The sequence below is a fragment of the Polyodon spathula genome, chromosome 3 (assembly GCF_017654505.1).
Source record: "Polyodon spathula isolate WHYD16114869_AA chromosome 3, ASM1765450v1, whole genome shotgun sequence".
Taxonomy (NCBI): domain Eukaryota; kingdom Metazoa; phylum Chordata; class Actinopteri; order Acipenseriformes; family Polyodontidae; genus Polyodon; species Polyodon spathula.
Window position 1 is genome coordinate 92,344,820 of NC_054536.1, and position 18,395 is coordinate 92,363,214.

Here is an 18,395-nt window from a genome sequence, read left to right on the forward strand (position 1 = left end):
TGAAAGCAACAGCACACAACAGGGAGGTCAAATTCAAAAACATTGTGTTGTATCGCACAAGAAGAAGCAATTATAAATTGACACCCCTAATCCTCCCCTGCTGGTGAATTAGCTCTCAAGTACTGTGTGGCAAGGGGATAATGTAGGTAGGAAATATAACTGTTTACACATCATTTTGCATAACCTTTCAAAGCAACAAACAGTGACTTTTCACAGACTAGGAATTAGCCTCTCTGCTCACTAAGGTATATAATTTAATAAAACATCTCTTTGAAAAAGATTTGACACAAAGGGCAAAACCAGAGGCCTCCAGAGCACAGAAGAAATGTTATTCAGCTAGAAACGATGCAACTATGCAAGCAATACTTTGTTATGATAGCAAATGACATACAAAGCTTGCCGAAGTTAAGGAGTTTGATGTTGAAGTTTATTGTATGGCAAAGTCAATTTAACAACTGTCACATCAAAATGTTTTTTGTTCTCTGTTACTTTACATCAACTCGCCTCCTAACAAACTGCAACATTGAGTCTTTCTTCTTTTGCTTACATTTCAAATAAAATCTCATTTTCAAACGCTAATCTCACAAAAATAGTGGTTACGGTGTTTGCAAAAGTCACTTTAGTTTCTGGATTTCAGCACATTCATAACCTGTATTAACAGAGCATTTGTAGTTTTATTAACTACAATGTTGTCTTGAATTCCTGTTAACGCTGAGCAGTGATGAACCTACTGAATGATAATAAGACTGCAGCTTTAAATTGTAATAAATTATTGTCCCTGTGGCAGGCTGACGAGTGGATAGAGGCCCAGAGACAGTCTGTAGTTCAAAAAAATAATTATTTTATTATAAATACACAAAAATAAAAGGGCACAAGGGCCAAAACAAAGCAATTTAAACACAAAAAGACAAAAAGCAAAACTAAAAATTTCCAGGCTGGGCAATGCCTTCACTGGATTTATCAATTCAAAAATCACACACCAAAACCCACCATCCTGCTTCCTCAACTCCCTCCTCCCAAATGAGAAGCAGAGGCCTCCTTTTATGTCAGGTGGCTGGGCGCTGATTGATCATTAATTAACCTAATCAACTAATCAACCCCAGACACCTGAACATAATAAACCCAGGCAGGTAGGGGAATTTAACCCCATCCCTGCCAATTTAAAAAGGGCAGAGCTTTGCTCTGCCACAGTCCCTATATTCATATTGTTAACCCCTTTATAAAATGTTTAGAAATCTGACCCTATTGTTTTTTTTTTTGGTTTGTTTTTTAAGAAGCTGCTTAGCTTTCTGTGAAACTTTGACTGGTTGAGTACAATTTTCTTTTTTTTAAACTGTGCACTTCTAATGTGTCACAGCAAACACACATCATAAGTCATTCGCCTGATTGAGGCTTTGAAGACCTATCAGAAATTGCAATCGCAATTTACTTGAAGGTTATCAACATCCATCACGGTGGAGTTGTTCCATGTGACAGCCGTCAGTGTGGGGAAAAAAGTACAACAAAGCAAGTGCTTAGCCTTTGTTTTAAGCAGAATACAAAATGGAACAAAAAAGCTTTTAATGAGGTTTTATTATTGTTAAACACTTTTAAATTAGAGACATTTAATTAGACAATTGAAGTGTGGATCAAATATAATGAATAAATGGTACTCTTACAGCTGATCAATCATTGGTAAAAGTTATCTAAAAAATAGAATCGCATTTTTTAAATACATAAAAATACACACACAAACAGAAATGCTTTCAAGGTGAAGGGTTAAATTGTACATTTTGAATTAATGGTTATGAAAGATCACATAACAATTCAGTGGTCTGGCTAAAACTGGTATTATCAAGATTGTATATGTGGCAGAGTGAGAACAAAGGGTGAAGTGTACAGGGTGATTGAGAGGACTTGGCATAATATCTGTTATCTGTAGCATATAAATACATGGAACTTAGACACATTCATTGGGCTGTTCAGGAGAGTCATGATGACTTATTTCACTCCTGTTCCTAAAAGAATGCCTCCAGTTCAGGTAGATATTGCACACCTGTGCTGTAACTCCTTAAACTAGATGACCATTATACCACACCTAGAGGTATAATTGCAATAACTGTGTTTCTGTTTTGCTAATAATCTTTGAATGCTAATCTTTGAATCATGTACACTTTAATAAATATGTTTGATTGAATTTACTCACTGTTGGGAGGCTGTATGGTCCAGTAACTAAAGATACAGGCTTATAACCAGCAAGTACTTCATTGTGTGACCCTGAACAAGTAGTTGATGCATAGTTCACACACCCTAGTCTTGTATCTTGTAAAGCGCTTTGTAATGCTGGTCCACTATGAAAGGTGCTATATAAGGATTATTATTGTAGTTGCTTCCACAATCCTTACAAAGGTGAACATTCACATTTGTTTTTTTGTCCTTGAGGCAATTCTTAAGTACATTTTATTGCCACCTCCATACTCAAAAACATTGTACAAAAAAAGAAAAAAAAACAGCAAGCGGCAAGCTTTAGATTAAAAAAAAAAAATGGTGTGAAGTATTTGCCATTGTGTGCTGTCTCTGTCAGTAATATCACGATGAATGAAAAAGTCTGCTTGTTTAGAACATACACTGATAGTTTTGAGATTGTAACCCTTGCCAAAAAACATCTACAGTAGAATTTCAAGCGCCATGTTTAAACCCCCCCCCAACCCCTAGTCAAGTTTTAACCATTACTTCAGGTTCCTTGGATAAATAAATAACCGATGCACCTTTTTGTCTTGAGCCTGTTTCTCAGAAACAGTTATTTTCCACTAATGATTTTCTACCCTTCTCTCCTTTTCAGACAGTAACTTCATTCTCGCGAACGCTCAGGTGTCAAAAGGATTCCCAATAGTTTACTGTTCAGATGGATTCTGTGAACTGGCTGGGTTTGCGAGGACGGAAGTCATGCAGAAGAGTTGCAGCTGTAAGTTTTTGTATGGCACCGAGACAAATGAGCAGATAATGCTTCACATTGACAAGACCTTAGAGGACAAGAAGGAATTCAAGGGGGAAGTCAAGTTTTATAAAAAGAATGGTGAGTGTGATTCCTTTAGGAGGCATGTCTCATTTTCAGGCAGAGCTTATATTTTCTGATGGCTAACAATAACTTGGTTTTAAAATCGGTTTCCAAACACAGACAGATTATTACTTTTAAAAAAGTGCATGGCTATCTTTAAGATCCCTGTACCGGCAACAGTTCATAGATTTGTTTTATCTGAAACAAACAAATAAACTAACAAACAAACAGGTATTACTGTAAGTACTGCAAGTATGTGACTGCAACAGCATGCTATTATCTTCAAGAAGAATATGAATATATACTGATGGTCTCATTCAAAAAATAACTCTGGTTGTTTATGTAAATTAAATTGACAATAGCCAGGTGCTACAGATGTAAGCTGGCTATGATTTAATTAAACTGTTACATGATTAATGATTAACTAAAAATGACTGACTGTGCTGTTAGGCCTGGAAACAACATATTACACCAAGGGTGTCCAATCCCGGTCCTGGAGGGCCATTCCACACCAGGTTTAACAGGTAAAATGATATAATTAACTACTTCGTGGTCTAACTTGAGGTTTGGTTCAATTTAACAATTTAGAACAGGGTTGGAACAAAGACCAGGACTGGAAGGGCCACTTTGGCCACCCCTGTATTATCTCAATAAAGCACAATAATTCAGTGCTGAGCGTTCTATGCACCCTAAACCTCAGAGATAAAAGTAATATTTGGAAGACAGGTTTTGGTCTATTGTGACTGCTTAAGTGTTTCCATTTACAGTACCTATTATTCCCTATTCTATAAATATTTAATGGGTTTTCATCCAATTTGAGTCCACATCTCCCCAACTAAACACAAGTGAATGACATTGCAAAAAAAATGGAAATGCTTAGTCCCAAATGACAAGGCTGTGCTCTGTGCTAGCTGTTTGAAATACATATGGATAATGAGGAGAGTGTAATTACTGGCTGTACTTCAGCATCCCTCAGTTATCTTTAATTTAGGACCATGCTGTCAATCACAGTGTAAGTGATGTCAGTTAGGCTACTTACATTATGGTGTCAAGGTCAGACCAGGTCAGGAAACTAAAGTTACATCGTACTCTGGGGATGCCAGTCTTTACTAATGAATATACAAAAAGAAGGTGGGACTATAAATATGTTCGCAAAAGTCCCACTTCTTTCTCAGAGACACAAAACAAAAATGTTCAGACTTCAGCCTTACCTTGTTTGCGCACAATATTCTAACAGCATGTATTTAATAGAGTTGCATGGGCTTTTTAGTGTTCAACCTGCGAACAGGCTCGAGTCTGGACCTGCAAAACCTTGATACCGTTCGCAAACAGGTTCTTTATGATCTCAATGATCAAATCTAACTAATTGTCAGATTTTGTGTGCATGGGTAAATCACAGTTAATCTAATAAACAATATCATATCCATTATCAAGATTACCTTGATTAACATAGCAAAAACGGTTATTGATGACCAGGAAGGCAACTGCGTCTTGTTTCAAACCTAAAAAAACTTGTATCAAGAGGCTTCAATTTCTATTCAGTACAATAGTAAGGAGGGTTGGTTTCTTACCTTTTTACAAGATGTATTTGTTATTGCTAATGACTCCCACTGTCTATGTAGATCTGACTGCTTTTCCCATCTACTTTGGACAATCAGTGGACGAAGACCTTTGCCTATGAATGAATAACTTTTCATATACTGTAGGTTTATTTTTTACAAATAGCCACAAATCCTCCCTTCTCTATAATACAATTTGTTAATTATACAGTTTTCAAGAAAAATTGCTGGATTTCTCTCACAAGACATCTGAATATTGCTGGAGACAAAGTCACTGTAGCTGAAACAATGAACAGGAAGAGAGACCCAATATATACAAGCGAGCCTGGATACTTGCTTCCAAAAGCATTCACCAACAATGATAGTCACCCCTTCAGCTCCCCATGGTAATGGCAGTGGCATAACACCAGCCTCCGTGGACCCCGCAGACAATCTGTCAATCTTAAGTGGTTTAAAATGTTGTGTGTGTGTGTGTATATATATATATATATATATATATATATATATATATATATATATATATATATATATATATATATATATATATATATTTTTTTTTTTTCCTGGTCCTGCGACTGATCATTATCAGGGGGTGGGTCAATGCTTTGTGCATGTATTTGCCCCGTAGGCTTAATTCTGCAGGACCAACGAGTGTTTAGGTTGTGAGTGACTTAATTATGAGGTATGAAGTGTTCTAGTGCCGCAAGAAAGTATTTGAGTGGAGCCCAAAAGCACCAGAATAAAGAAAGAGAGCAGATACTTAAAAGCAAGTTGCCGAAAATAACTCTACTTAGGCCTGCTACCCGTGATTCGGGATTAAGCAACTTCATCATCACAGCCGGAGCCAGAGTTACACCTCAACCAACCATCATTATCCTGCTCCAGTCAAAACACAAACAACCCTGATGGTATGCCACTAGCAACTAATGATGAGGCAAGTACTGCAAATAATGAAACTTTTGTTGAAAACAAACAAGACAAACCGGAAGCTGAAACTAGCGATTTCAAGTTTTTCAAGTGAATATTATTACAGTGACTAAGAATGGTGACAAGGTTCCCAGGAAGTGGCTGTGTTATTCTTTAAAAGTAGATAGTGCATACTGTGAACCGTGTTGGAGATCGCAAACTTGCTTCTCACCAACAAGCATGGGCAGTTGGAATAAAAGATTGGCAGGGCATTTCATGAAAAATTAAAGAACATGAGATGGAGGGTTCACATTTAGCAGCCTGTGTTTTTCACTGCACATGGAGAAATGACAAGACTATCGACCTGGAATTAGAAGCTGAATACAGAGACCAGGTGAGCTGTTGGACACAAGTTTTACAGAATCATTGACGTTACGCTTACATTGGCTAGCAATCTAGCTTTCCGAGGACACCGAGAAAAGTTAGGAGAGAAAAACAGTGGAAACTTTTTGTCAGTCATAGAACTCTTAAAGAAATACTGCCCAGTTTTAAAACAGATAATTGAAAAAGACACCAAAGTAAAATATCTTAGCACACGAATACAAAACAAGCTGATTGATTTGCTGTCAAAAAAAAACAAAACAAAAAAAATACAAAATGAAATAGTTACTGAGATAAGAGACTCAGTTTTATTGTTATTATGGACACAACACAAGATATAAAAAAGGGAGACCAACTTAGCCAAGTTTTTTGATATGTGACAGTATCCCATAATGTTAAGGAAATTCCAATCAAAGTAAATATCAATGAAAGCTTTTTGGGTTTCCATAACATTACAGATCAAAGTGCTCAGGTTGCTAGAGACCGAAATAGTGAGAATGATCGAAGACAAAGGCTTGTCAGTTTAAATATGTATAGGACAGGGGTACGATGGAGTGTAGTGGAATTTACTACGGTGCCCAGAAACAAATACGTAAAAAAGAACTCAGCTCTGTTCATGTGCACTGTGCTGTCATAATTAAAATTTAGTACTGAATGATGCCTGCATGACATTTCTGAAATTAGGGAATTTTATGACATTGTGCAGCGACTATACTCATTTTTTAATGAAAGCATCAAACGGTGGGAGCTCCTTACTAAAGTAACGTCTTCTGCAAACCCAACATTGAAAAAACTGTCCCACATGCTGGGCATCCAGGCACGATTCTCTCCTTGCTGTACACTTCTGTTTTGTTGATATTATGAAAGCACTCAGTACAATCATTCTAAAAAGACAGATGAGTGCTCAGAAGCAATTGGACTGAAAAAAAACGCATGGAGACATGGAGTTCGTGCTCATGGTTGTGATCCAGTCCAAAGTACTAGAGACTATAAACATCATATGGAAACTGCTTCAGTCTAAGACCATGGACTTTGTTCTAGCAGCTAAAATGTTACATAGTGCAACCGAGACCTTTACAAGCTTTAGGAAGCAATTTGGAGAAACTAAAGCAACCGCATCTTCACTTGCAAGTAGTTGGAGAATTGAACAAAAGTTTACCGAAAAACAATTACAACATACAAAAAAAACATTTTGATGAACTCTGTGAAGGCCAAATATTATCGAACCTTGAGTAACATTTTAAGGTAACTGTGTGCTACACCAACATTGACATTATTGCCACTCAGTTGAAAACCGAAATAATAGTCCTGATATATAATCACCAACAATAAACACAAACACGATAACAAGTCCATAGTGAATGCTCCAGTGCTCGTGATGTAAATACAGTTAATCAGGACTGAAGTGCAGTGTTGTCCAAGTTTTGTGCTGGCCTGTAGCGAGAGCTCCAGATCGTGTTAGCCGTCTAATAACAAAAAACAAGTATTTTAGCGACAACAAAACAAACAAAACACATGAAAGCAATTTGGGTTCGCCTTCCGAATCAGCATTATCCATAACAAAGGAATAGATCACGTTGCCCCATTCCCTATTTGTACCGTCATGACCCCTTGGTAAAAGATTGCAACCGCTCTTCAGAACTTGCCGGGCCGGGGGCAACGCGATTCCCTATGGGTGTATACCGTCATGAGCCCATGACCAGTTCACAGCTGCCACATCGTTTCCTTTCTGGGTCGATGATTTAATGTACCATAGCTCTGCCCCCTTTCTAGATGGCCGACTTCTGCGTAACCCTGGGAATGAATTGTCTGGCCATCCAGTCCAGGGCACTCTGTTCCCTTTATATAGCGCCCATACACGGGGGGGGGGGGGGGGGGGGGTGATTTATCATCAGGAATCATTCTGTCTCTGTCACAGGTGTTTATATTATTGTAAATGTTCTTCTGCGGTTACAAATGACAGCTCAAAAAACAAAGCCACAGCATACATGTCATAACAGACATTTGAAGCAAAACTAACAGCAGCCGACTGCTACAGTGCATATTTTGAGACGAAATCTTCTTTGACATAAAGGCATGAAAATGAAATTGCTTCTCCTTGCATGCATCAAAAAGTGTTACTAAACATAGATGCCTCATAATTGTGTGATTATTTCTATCTCTCATTCAGAGATGACATCACCATGAGCTTTGCAGGCTCTGTTTTGCGAGGATAAAGAGATAGAAGCACTGCATATGGCAGGCAGGGGTATCACAATTAATGATCCTGTCCTTGCTGAAGATGTTATTAAATCTCCTGCTAGCTTCACTTAGATACACTTTTCAGGAACAACAATTATAAAATAGGTTGCTGAAGGGTGCATACAATTGAATTGTGTTCATACTCAAGCTTTGTGGCTTATAAAATTATGAAGTTTGCCATATTCCAGCAGTTAAATTGGAATGGCTAACAAGGGGGTGGAATTCATTGTTTAGAAAGACATTTCCCATGTTGTGTAATTTGCATTCATTATTTCTAAAGGAGTCCCATGAAATGGAAGGCATTTTTCAAATGGGGAAAAGACATTGCTGCTGGCAGTATAGTGATTGAAAGAGGAGTAAAAACTAAGGATACTCAGAGGACAGACTGCACTGGAATACTGGGTCACCGAACAAAGACCAGGTTTACACGAAGAGTGAGAATTTCATATAGGAAACCAAATCTACAGTATTTCCGTTTTAACAGATTTTTTTTTTTAAATCAACCAATCACAGTGAAGTATTTGTCAAAATTCCAGTGCATCTTAGACTGTGTACAGAAGCCATTCCATGCATAGAACAACCACACCTAATTCCAATATTAAAAAAAATATAAACACAAAAAAAAAAGACACACACCTGGCACCTTTTGTAAAATGGATCATCCTATTAACTTCACTCTTTCTTTAAATTTTGAAACTTTTTTACATTTTGAAATTTTGAAAAAATGTGTACCTAAATTGTATTTATATAAAATTGTATCCAGATTAGAGCAATGGTCCTTCTCTTACCTATTCAGTTCTACTTGTTAGCTGTAGGAATATGTAACATGTGGACATTACAGAAGTTAAAAGGACAGCAAACAGTATTCTTAAGCTACAATGCTTACATAATACTGGTACACAGCCCGTATAATAACTAATACATAACTGTATTTTAAAAAAGAAGTGTGCTGCGGAATATTTGTGATTTACTGACCCCTGACATCTGGAAGCTTTAGTCTTAATGTTCTCGTTATTTAAGCTGAAACTCTAACCCTCCATTAACTAACACTGATTTTCCAATCCTGGCAGGTACTATGTTTTGGTGCCTTCTGGACATAGTTCCTATTAAAAATGAAAAAGGGGATGTCGTTCTTTTCTTGGCCTCCTTCAAAGACATCACAGACACCAAAGTGAAGATTGCTCAGGAAGACAGAAGGGAAGGTGGGTAACAGAAGGCACTGATTGAATGTGGAAGCGTTCTTTGAAACACTAACGGTTTGAGGATTTCTGTGATGTTGATGCGTTTGTAGTGGGAAGAGGTTTTAATTAAGCGTATGTTGAAATACATTTTCCTGGCAGACAGCTTGTTTACATTTTATTTTTAGAAGTTACACTTTAAAAAGACCTGTTGGGCTGACAAAGCGTGTCTTAAAACAAAAGCGGTTTTAATGTATCAGTTATACCAAAAAAAGTAGTATTGTCAAATATATAGCATCACAGCATCTTTATGAGCATAATAATATATTCTCTCCATTTTACTTTGTTCTCTATTTTCAAAACAGAATAACAAAACACATAGTGGATGCAAGCATATGAACAGTATGTATGTCACACTAGTTGTATCTATCTAGACAACCGCTTGTGCTTTTGTGGTAAAATGTACTACTTATCACAAGTCAATCTGACTGTCAATATGTCACTGTAATAGGGTATTGTGGGTATCCACTGACAGATAGGCGAGAGACAGGAGAGATGTCAAGTTGAAAAGCAATACAGAAATGGAAAAAACAAAACACAAATGGGAAAAACACAACTTACAAAACAAATGTTAGCAAAAACAAGTGGCTGAGCGCTGCTCCCATCATGTGGACTGGTTCATAGGCCTTGAGGGTTTGTCAGAGTAGGGAGCTCCTCCGCCCAGACCTGCCCACCGACCAGTCAGGAATCTACCATCAGCATCTACTGCCATACATCCCTGTAAACACCCAGTAGCATGTCTCAAATGGAGTGTCTCTCTTTCTATTAAATTTTACAAAATTTAAACTATTTACAAAAACTAAAAGACAAACAAACAAAACACAAAACACATTATTTCTATGCGCAGGGCTGCAGGCCTGTCACAATCACACTTACATGTTCACATGCATCTAGGTAACTGCTTGTCCAAGTGTGATGAAGCTTCATTCAAGCCGCTGAGATTATTTGAATCTAGAGGTATATGGAGGCATCTGTGCGTCTGTCCAGCCATATATATCTGTATGCAGCAGTCCAGATAAGCTGCATACCTGCTGTTTGTGTACATTAAATATGCATTAAATTTAAATACCCATAGCAATTTTGCTGCACAGCTTGTCTGTCTCCCCTCCAGCCTCCTATAAAACTTCCACTAACAACTACAACTCTCAGAATACAATGTATTCACTTACAAGGAAACTGTACACAAGAAAAAGCAACCCAACAACCATTACCCAATCTCTGGTTAGCCCTGTTGTCTTTGCAGCCAATCACAGTAAGAATTTAAAAAAAAAATGACAGTACACATGTTGAAGCATAAACACCCCAGTCCAGCTACAAATCCAACTGGAACCATTGTCACAGGCAACCACTAAAAAAAGGTGCCTATAATATTATAACTTATTGTTTTATAACTTATTAATGCATTTACTTATTTTATTTATCTGTATAGCTTCATATTTAAGTTTTAACATGTTCACTGAGTTTAAGAATGTAATGTTAAAATACAAGTTAATTTGCAGAGTCAGTGTGATACATCGAAAAAATCACATGCGTGGTTGTACAGGAGTTCAAAATAACATTGCAGTTAAAATGGAAGGCTCTTTTTTAATGCCTACCCCATTACCATTAAAGATTGTACAGTATTTACCAAGATTATTCAACACCTCAAGGAAATGTTGCATTTTAGACCCTGAAAATACAGTACACAATACGTATGTCACATATTTACATCTAGAGAACCACTTATCTAGTAGGATGAAAAGAACATCCTTTAGCACACATTATTACATTATTAGTATCAGAATATGTCTGTCTGTCTGTTTTTACATTTAATTCTAGAAGTTTTTATTTGGTTGTCTGGCTATTTGTATATAAATCGCTTAATTAATATGTTCCTGGGTGTGTTTCTTATTTTTTTTTTCTGCTAAAAATACTTTAAAAAAGGGGGGAAAAAAATCTAAACTTTTCTCAAAGATAGCATATTTCCGCTATAATACATTTCATATGAATACAACCTCCCATGAAAACTGCCACAGTGAAATACTGTAATTGCAAAGCTCAGGCTTGAAATTCCTAATAAGAAGAAACAATCTTAGCCGCCAGGGCTGACCTCACAGTAAGGTGAAGGGAAATTCATTATGTTCCAAAAATAAACTGCATGCTTCATTCCTCTTGCAGGCATAGCTGTGTATTACAGATGATTTCAGTGGGCGAGCTGGCCCAGTTTCTGAGCATTAATATTGCACAGTATGCTGGCCACTGGGCATAGATCTGAAAACTAACAAAAACAGATTTGCAGTGAAAGCTTTGTGAATGAAAACTGTATTCATTAAAAAAAAAATGGTTACAATAAACACTGATACAAATAGAACATGTTCATGACATTACAACGCTAATGCCTCACTTTCGTTCACTTTCTTTAATGCTCCAGCATTCTAGCGGGCAGCAATAACAAGAACTGTTTCACCATTTCCTGCAGTTTGTTTGAAATGCATCTGCATTCACTCAACACTACTCTCCAGTAAGCATTTCACCCCACTTTCCAGGATAAACCACAGCTGGATTTTTTTTGATAAATGTACTTATTGTTAGGGATAATCCTGAGATATCCTCAGACAGGTGATTGATACAATCCAGGGTGATTCCCCTGTGCTGTGAAATGCTCTAAAACAATCATACTGTGACCTGCAGTAACCCGGGGGGGTGGGGGTGGGGGGGGTGGGGTGTGATCAGATCAACCCCTTTGACCCCATGGAAAATTGTTTACAAAGTTCTGTGGTACACCACAATATTCAGTGACAGCATTAAATTATAACTGCCAGTAGTGAACATACTTTCTAATTCCATTTAAACCAGGTGTAATGTGACCTTTTATCTTTTTCTGGCCCAAACTTCTCAACAGTACATATGCAGTACAGTGATGGTGAGTAGATGGACCTGCCAAGTTAAAAGGCCATCCTGTCACATTATTTGATTGGCTGGAATTAGGAAGGGCACTTACAATTTTCCAGACAAGCTGACAGATTGGTGAAGACAGATTTTGAGAAATGGTATAATAACTCATTATAATTATAAGGGAAATGAAAAAAAAATTACATATGAAGATAAATAGTCTGAGAAAATGAAAAAGGGAAATACTGTTTTGTTTAGTTTAATTAGTCAAGGAAAAAGTAGGTTTACATTTTTTTTTTTTCTGATTTACTTATATCTTAATAGAAAAGCATAGGGGGAGAGTAAGCACCAGATCCCATTTCAGCGCAGAACGGATACGAAATCGCACTGTGCTTTATCACATCTCTGGACATCTTCACAGAAGAGACAATAAGAATAAAATTAAAATCAACAAAGTAGGTGTATGCTGTTTTTATTATATTCATTGTGTAATCTGTTCATGCATATGCACAGTCTTCTACTATGAATGTATGTGTGTTTAAAGGATCTTTGCATGCTGCATCAGGTTTTCTGTTATGTATCTGTGATATTTCTAGGCAGTACTGTAGCTGGTAAATAGTTTTTATTAACCTTTCCTCAGAGCTGGGGCAAAAATATGCCCAAATTCTGTTCAGCACAAGGTTACAGCATTAAACCCTGATGAAACGCCATGGCTTGAAATATGCAGTTACAGTGTGTTCTGTTACGTATTAGCATAGACATGTAATGGAAAAACATAGCTGCTTATTGCTGTTGTTATCATAGTAACACAACTGTTGTATCACTTCATCAACAACAAATGTATTTTATGGGTCGGCGGTTTACCCCGGTTTGAATGAACTGAAATATATATATATATATATATATATATATATATATATATATATATATATATATATATATATATATATACACAAAGTGCCTTGCAAAAGTATTCAGACCCCTGACCAATTTTCTCATATTACTGAATTACAAATGGTACATTGAAATTTCGTTCTGTTCGATTTTTTTTTTTTTTTTTAAAACACTTAAACTCAAAATCAATTATTGTAAGGTGACATTGGTTTTATGTTGGGAAATATTTTTAAGAAAAAGTGCTTTGAGTTTTGGTCAAAAAGCTCTATCTTGGTCTCATCTGACCACAAAACCTTTTCCCACATCACAGCTGGGTCACTCTCATGCTTTCTGGCAAACTCCAGACGTGCTTTCAGATGGTACTTTTTGAGTAACGGCTTCTTTCTTGCCACCCTCCCATACAGGCCAGTGTTATGCAGAGCTCTTGATATGGTTGACTGGTGCACCATTACTCCACTCCCAGCCACTGAACTCTGTAGCTCCTTCAAAGTGATTGTTGGCCTCTCTGTGGCTTCTCTCACAAGTCTCCTTCTTGTTTGAGCACTGACTTTTGAGGGACAGCCTTTTCTTGGCAGTGCCTGGGTGGTGTGATGCAGCTTCCACTTCTTGATTATTGATCCAACTGTGCTCACTGGGATATCGAAACACTTGGATATTATTTTGTACCCTTTCCCTAATCTATGCATTTGTATTACTTTATCTTTAACTTCTGTAGAATGCTCTTTGGTCTTCATTTTCCTTCAGATTCACAGCCTTATCAATGATCCTTCAACAGTGGGGTTTTTATCCAGAAAATGTGACAGCAACTTTAATGGTTCACAGGTGGAGGCCAATGGTAAGGTAATTGTGTCCTCGTTAGGGCAATTTCTTTCATCGGTGCAAACTGGCAGCTTGCACAGCACAGGGTTTGAATACTTATGCAAGCAAGCTATTACAGTTTTTTTATTTTTCTTAAAAATATTTCCCAACATAAAACCAATGTCACCTTACAATAATTGATTCTGAGTTTCAGTGTTTTAAAATAAAATATCAAACAGAACGAAATTTCAATGTACCATTTGTAATTCAGTAATATGAGAGAATTGGTCAGGGGTCTGAATACTTTTGCAAGGCACTGTATATATATATATATATATATATATATATATATATATATATATATATATATATATATATATATATATATATATATATATACAGTCGCAGACAAAAGTATTTGGGCAGTTTAATAAATAAATAGAAAAACCACAAAGAAAATGATTTCTATCATTTTTAATTGTTCTATTGAAATTTTAATTAAATTAGAGAGTCAGCTTTATAATAAAATAACAAATTATTACACAACATGCATAAAATGAAAAATAACATGCAAAAACTAATTACATACTTTGAAAAAAGTATTTGGGCACCCTTACACTAGTATTGTGTGTGCCCACCCTTTTGTTTCCTTTACAGCTTGCAATCATTTTTGCCCATTCTTCAACACATACATCTTTTAGTTCTGCAATCAACTTTGGTTTCCTTTTTGCTACAGCAGTCTTCAACTCAATCTATAACGTCTCGGTGGGATTCAAGTCTGGGGAGTGAGATGGCCAATCCATAACTGTAATCTTCCTTTCAGAAATTCCTTTTTAGACTTCGCAGAATGCTTCTGGTCATTATCCTGCTGGAATACAAACTTCTGTTCAATAAGCCTTCTAGCACTGGGTAACAAATGAGAGTGCAAAATGTATTGATATTTTGCTGCATTCATTGATCCTACAATACAAAGGTTTCCAGTGCCTGAGGAAGAAAAACAAGCCCATACCATCATACAATCTCCACTGTGTTTAACACAAAGCATGTGTTCCTCCAAACATATTGTTGCTTTATTGGTGAAAAAAACTGTTTTGGATTTGTCTGTTCATAAAATTTGTTTGAAAAAATCATCAGACTTCTTCAAGTATTTGCATCTTGGTTTTCGCCCATGGACATTCATCTTGTTCAGGTATCGCTGAATTGTTTGCTCATGAGTTTCTGGTACATTTTTTCACAATTCTTGTGTCAAATCTTTTGCAGTAATCCTAGGATTTTGCTGGGCTGCTCGAACATTTCTTCTTCCAGAAATTGTAGAAATCTTTCTTGTTCTTCCACTCCTGGAGCTAGTTGCAATAGTTCCTGTTCTCCTTTGTTTGTCAATAATAGCCACACAGTGCTTTTCAGTAAACTGAGTCTTTCCGCTAATTGTCTAGTAGTTTCTCCTTTTTCGTTTAGTTGTACCACTGCCATTGAGATCATTTCTGTACTGTTTAGTTTAAACATTTTTGTTGCTTTTTTTAATTACAAATTTTCTTTTTTTTTCAGCACTTCATTATATATTTATTTTATAAATATCACAGGTGATGTTTTTCAGTTGTCAATAATTAACAATGAATGCATTTCATTGCCTAACTACTTTTGTCAAAGTATGAAATTAGTTTTTGCATGTAATAATTTGTTCTTTTATTATTTATATTAATTTCTGTATTTCAATAGAACAGTTAGAAATTATAGAAATACTTTTCTTTGTGGTTTTTCTCTTTTTTTTTTAACTTCCCAAATACTTTTGTATGAGACCTGTGTGTGTGTGTGTGTGTGTGTGTGTGTGTGTGTGTGTGTGTGTGTGTGTGTGTGTGTGTGTGTATATATATATATATATATATATATATCACTAGAACCAATTTTTGTCCCGCTCCGTTAGGTGTGTGTCCGCTTCCCACCCGTGTCTGGACCCTGGAGAGAGTGATTTCGTATCGCGCTATGGTGTACATGTTTTCTCGGCTGAGGAACGTTCCTCGTATATAACACACTACCAATGCCAGTGAATGGTCGGGACGACGACCGAAGGGGGCACGTATATATATATAGATATATATATATATATATATATATATATATAATATATATATATATATAAGTATAGAAGGACAAATGATTATTCCTGTTTAAAAGTAAAAGAACTTGTTTTACTAATACTTTTTATTTTATTTTCATTTTCTTCGACAGAATGTATTTGGAGATCCACCAGCACTCCCAGAGTACAAAGTTGCAGATGCAAAAAAATCAAAATTTATCCTGTTACATTACAGCACCTTTAAAGCTGGCTGGGACTGGCTTATTTTACTGGCAACATTTTATGTTGCTGTGACTGTACCATACAATGTGTGTTTCATTGGGAATGATGAAGTAACACGAAGCACAACTGTCAGTGACATTGCAGTAGAAATACTTTTCATTATAGGTAAGATCCATGTAGATGTCAAATTTCAAACTTTACTTAAAAGTAAACAAGTAAAGGACAAAAATAACCCTGGGGTGAGTGGTCAACACTTATACGACAGCCCAGGAAATCCAAAGTAAATTCAAGTAGTTGAGGCAGCATACAGAAGTGGGAGTGATCTGGAAAACTGATGTTAATAAATTTACAGGCTGGACAAAAGGGAGAATTCAAATACCAAATGGGTAGTATCGAATCAGATAAGTTTCTTACGAGAAAGACAAAAACCAGATAGTCTGCAGAGCCAATTATTGTATAGTCAAATATATAGAATACAAATCAAAAGGTTATTTTTAAGTTGTATAATGCACTGGTAAGATAACGATGATGTGTTTCCTTCTCCAAACCGTTAACAAGTTCTATCACAGTCTACATGGCCGTGTGCCAAGAAAATGTTGTTATACAATTTGTGTGCTATGCATTGAACATTCAAGGACACAAAACTACAAAATTAAAATTTCACATCTGAAAAATGCTAAGCTTAGTGCAAAGTGACTTCACTGAAACACTAGCTGCACTATAAACTGACCAACTGAAACATTCAAACCACTAAAGACGTCTGTTATCTGAGTGAATGTGCCTGGCAGTGAAAACACAACGTGTATGTAGATTGCTCGCCCTAATCTGCAACTTCTCACAAATATGCCTGCACCTGCAACATTAGTATGCTAGAAAAAAAAAAAGAGCTTGCGTAGATATGAACTTGGCTGTGTAAAATTTTACAGGAATATCCACTTCAAATCTGATGAATCAGTGAAAACCCACATGATCCAATGAGTGGCCCTGGGTACTGAAAAGGGTATCTTGTACACTGCATCACTTCGTTACGCCCCCTTTTGTACCGTCAGTCATGGTCTCTTGATTAACTACTGCAACCTCTCCTCCAATCTGAGGCTGCCACGTCTTTACCTGCTGGGTCAATGATTTAGTGCATCATAGCCCGACCCCCTTTCTAGATAAATGACTTTCTTCTAACCCTGGGAATTAATTATCTGGCCATCCAGTCCAAGGAACTCTGTTCCCTTTTCATAGGTCGGAGGAGAGATTTATCACCAAGAATCATTCTGTCTCTGTCACACTGTTATAAAGAGATATTAATATTTTCAGATTAACTTTTTGTGCATGTTTGAAAACAAAAGAAACACAGTCTACATTGCAAGCACATCTGTCATAAGAAAAGAAAAGTTTAGTTAGTGGTAAGAAGAGCCCAAGTACAAGACATCTATGACTTAGAATTGTTCAAAAAGGAAATAAATGACAGGATGGTTGTTTTTGTCTTTAGAAATATATATTTAAAAAATATGCTCCAGAAGAGACTAAACAAAAATCGAACTTTTCAATGTCAATGTCAAAATAAAGGCCAAAGTAAGATTGCAATAATTGTATGGGCTCTATGTACTTTAAGAATTTACATTATTTGAGAAGGTGGTAAATGAGGATTAAAAGAAAAAATAAGCAAATACTTTGTACAGCACATGCACTGGCTAAGCCGTGACTACAAAAGGACATATCTTATTTTTCATATACTAAACTTGAGTTCATTAGACTGTAGTAAATATAATCTCCCATACTGTGATGCTAAAACACTGCATTTTAAAATATGTATATAGACACAAGATATTACCTCTTCCAGTCTCTTAATGTAACATCAATTTTGAAGTCACAAATGGCATACTTTACCTTTGTTGAATGTTCACCGAACTTGCAAAACCTTGTTATATATATATCACTTACCAGACTAGACCAATGATGCAATGACTCATTAAACTCCAGAGATAAAAGCCGTTCAGCCCTGCTGGGAACATTCAAAGAGAAACTGAAAGTAATGTTACTCTTACAAGTATAACATGCATAATTGAGAGAGTGGTTTCGTGTCCCTGTTTTACTCTTTCGCTTGGGTATGACTAGGCCAGCTCCACCACTCACTGATGCTGCACTAGACAGTGTTGTGGATTCTGACCCCTGCCATTGAG

The 18,395-nt window shown here is 36.5% G+C and overlaps 1 protein-coding gene across 1 annotated transcript in view; it reads left to right on the forward strand.

The window, feature by feature from the left end:
* kcnh8 (potassium voltage-gated channel, subfamily H (eag-related), member 8) overlaps positions 1–18,395 on the forward strand; it is a 71,170-nt gene that overhangs the window by 13,421 nt on the left and 39,354 nt on the right. The window contains exons 3-6 of the mRNA XM_041242613.1: positions 2,822–3,055; positions 9,195–9,326; positions 12,558–12,688; positions 16,152–16,386. Coding sequence (XP_041098547.1) covers positions 2,822–3,055; positions 9,195–9,326; positions 12,558–12,688; positions 16,152–16,386 — 732 coding nt within the window. The remainder of the gene's footprint in view (positions 1–2,821; positions 3,056–9,194; positions 9,327–12,557; positions 12,689–16,151; positions 16,387–18,395) is intronic.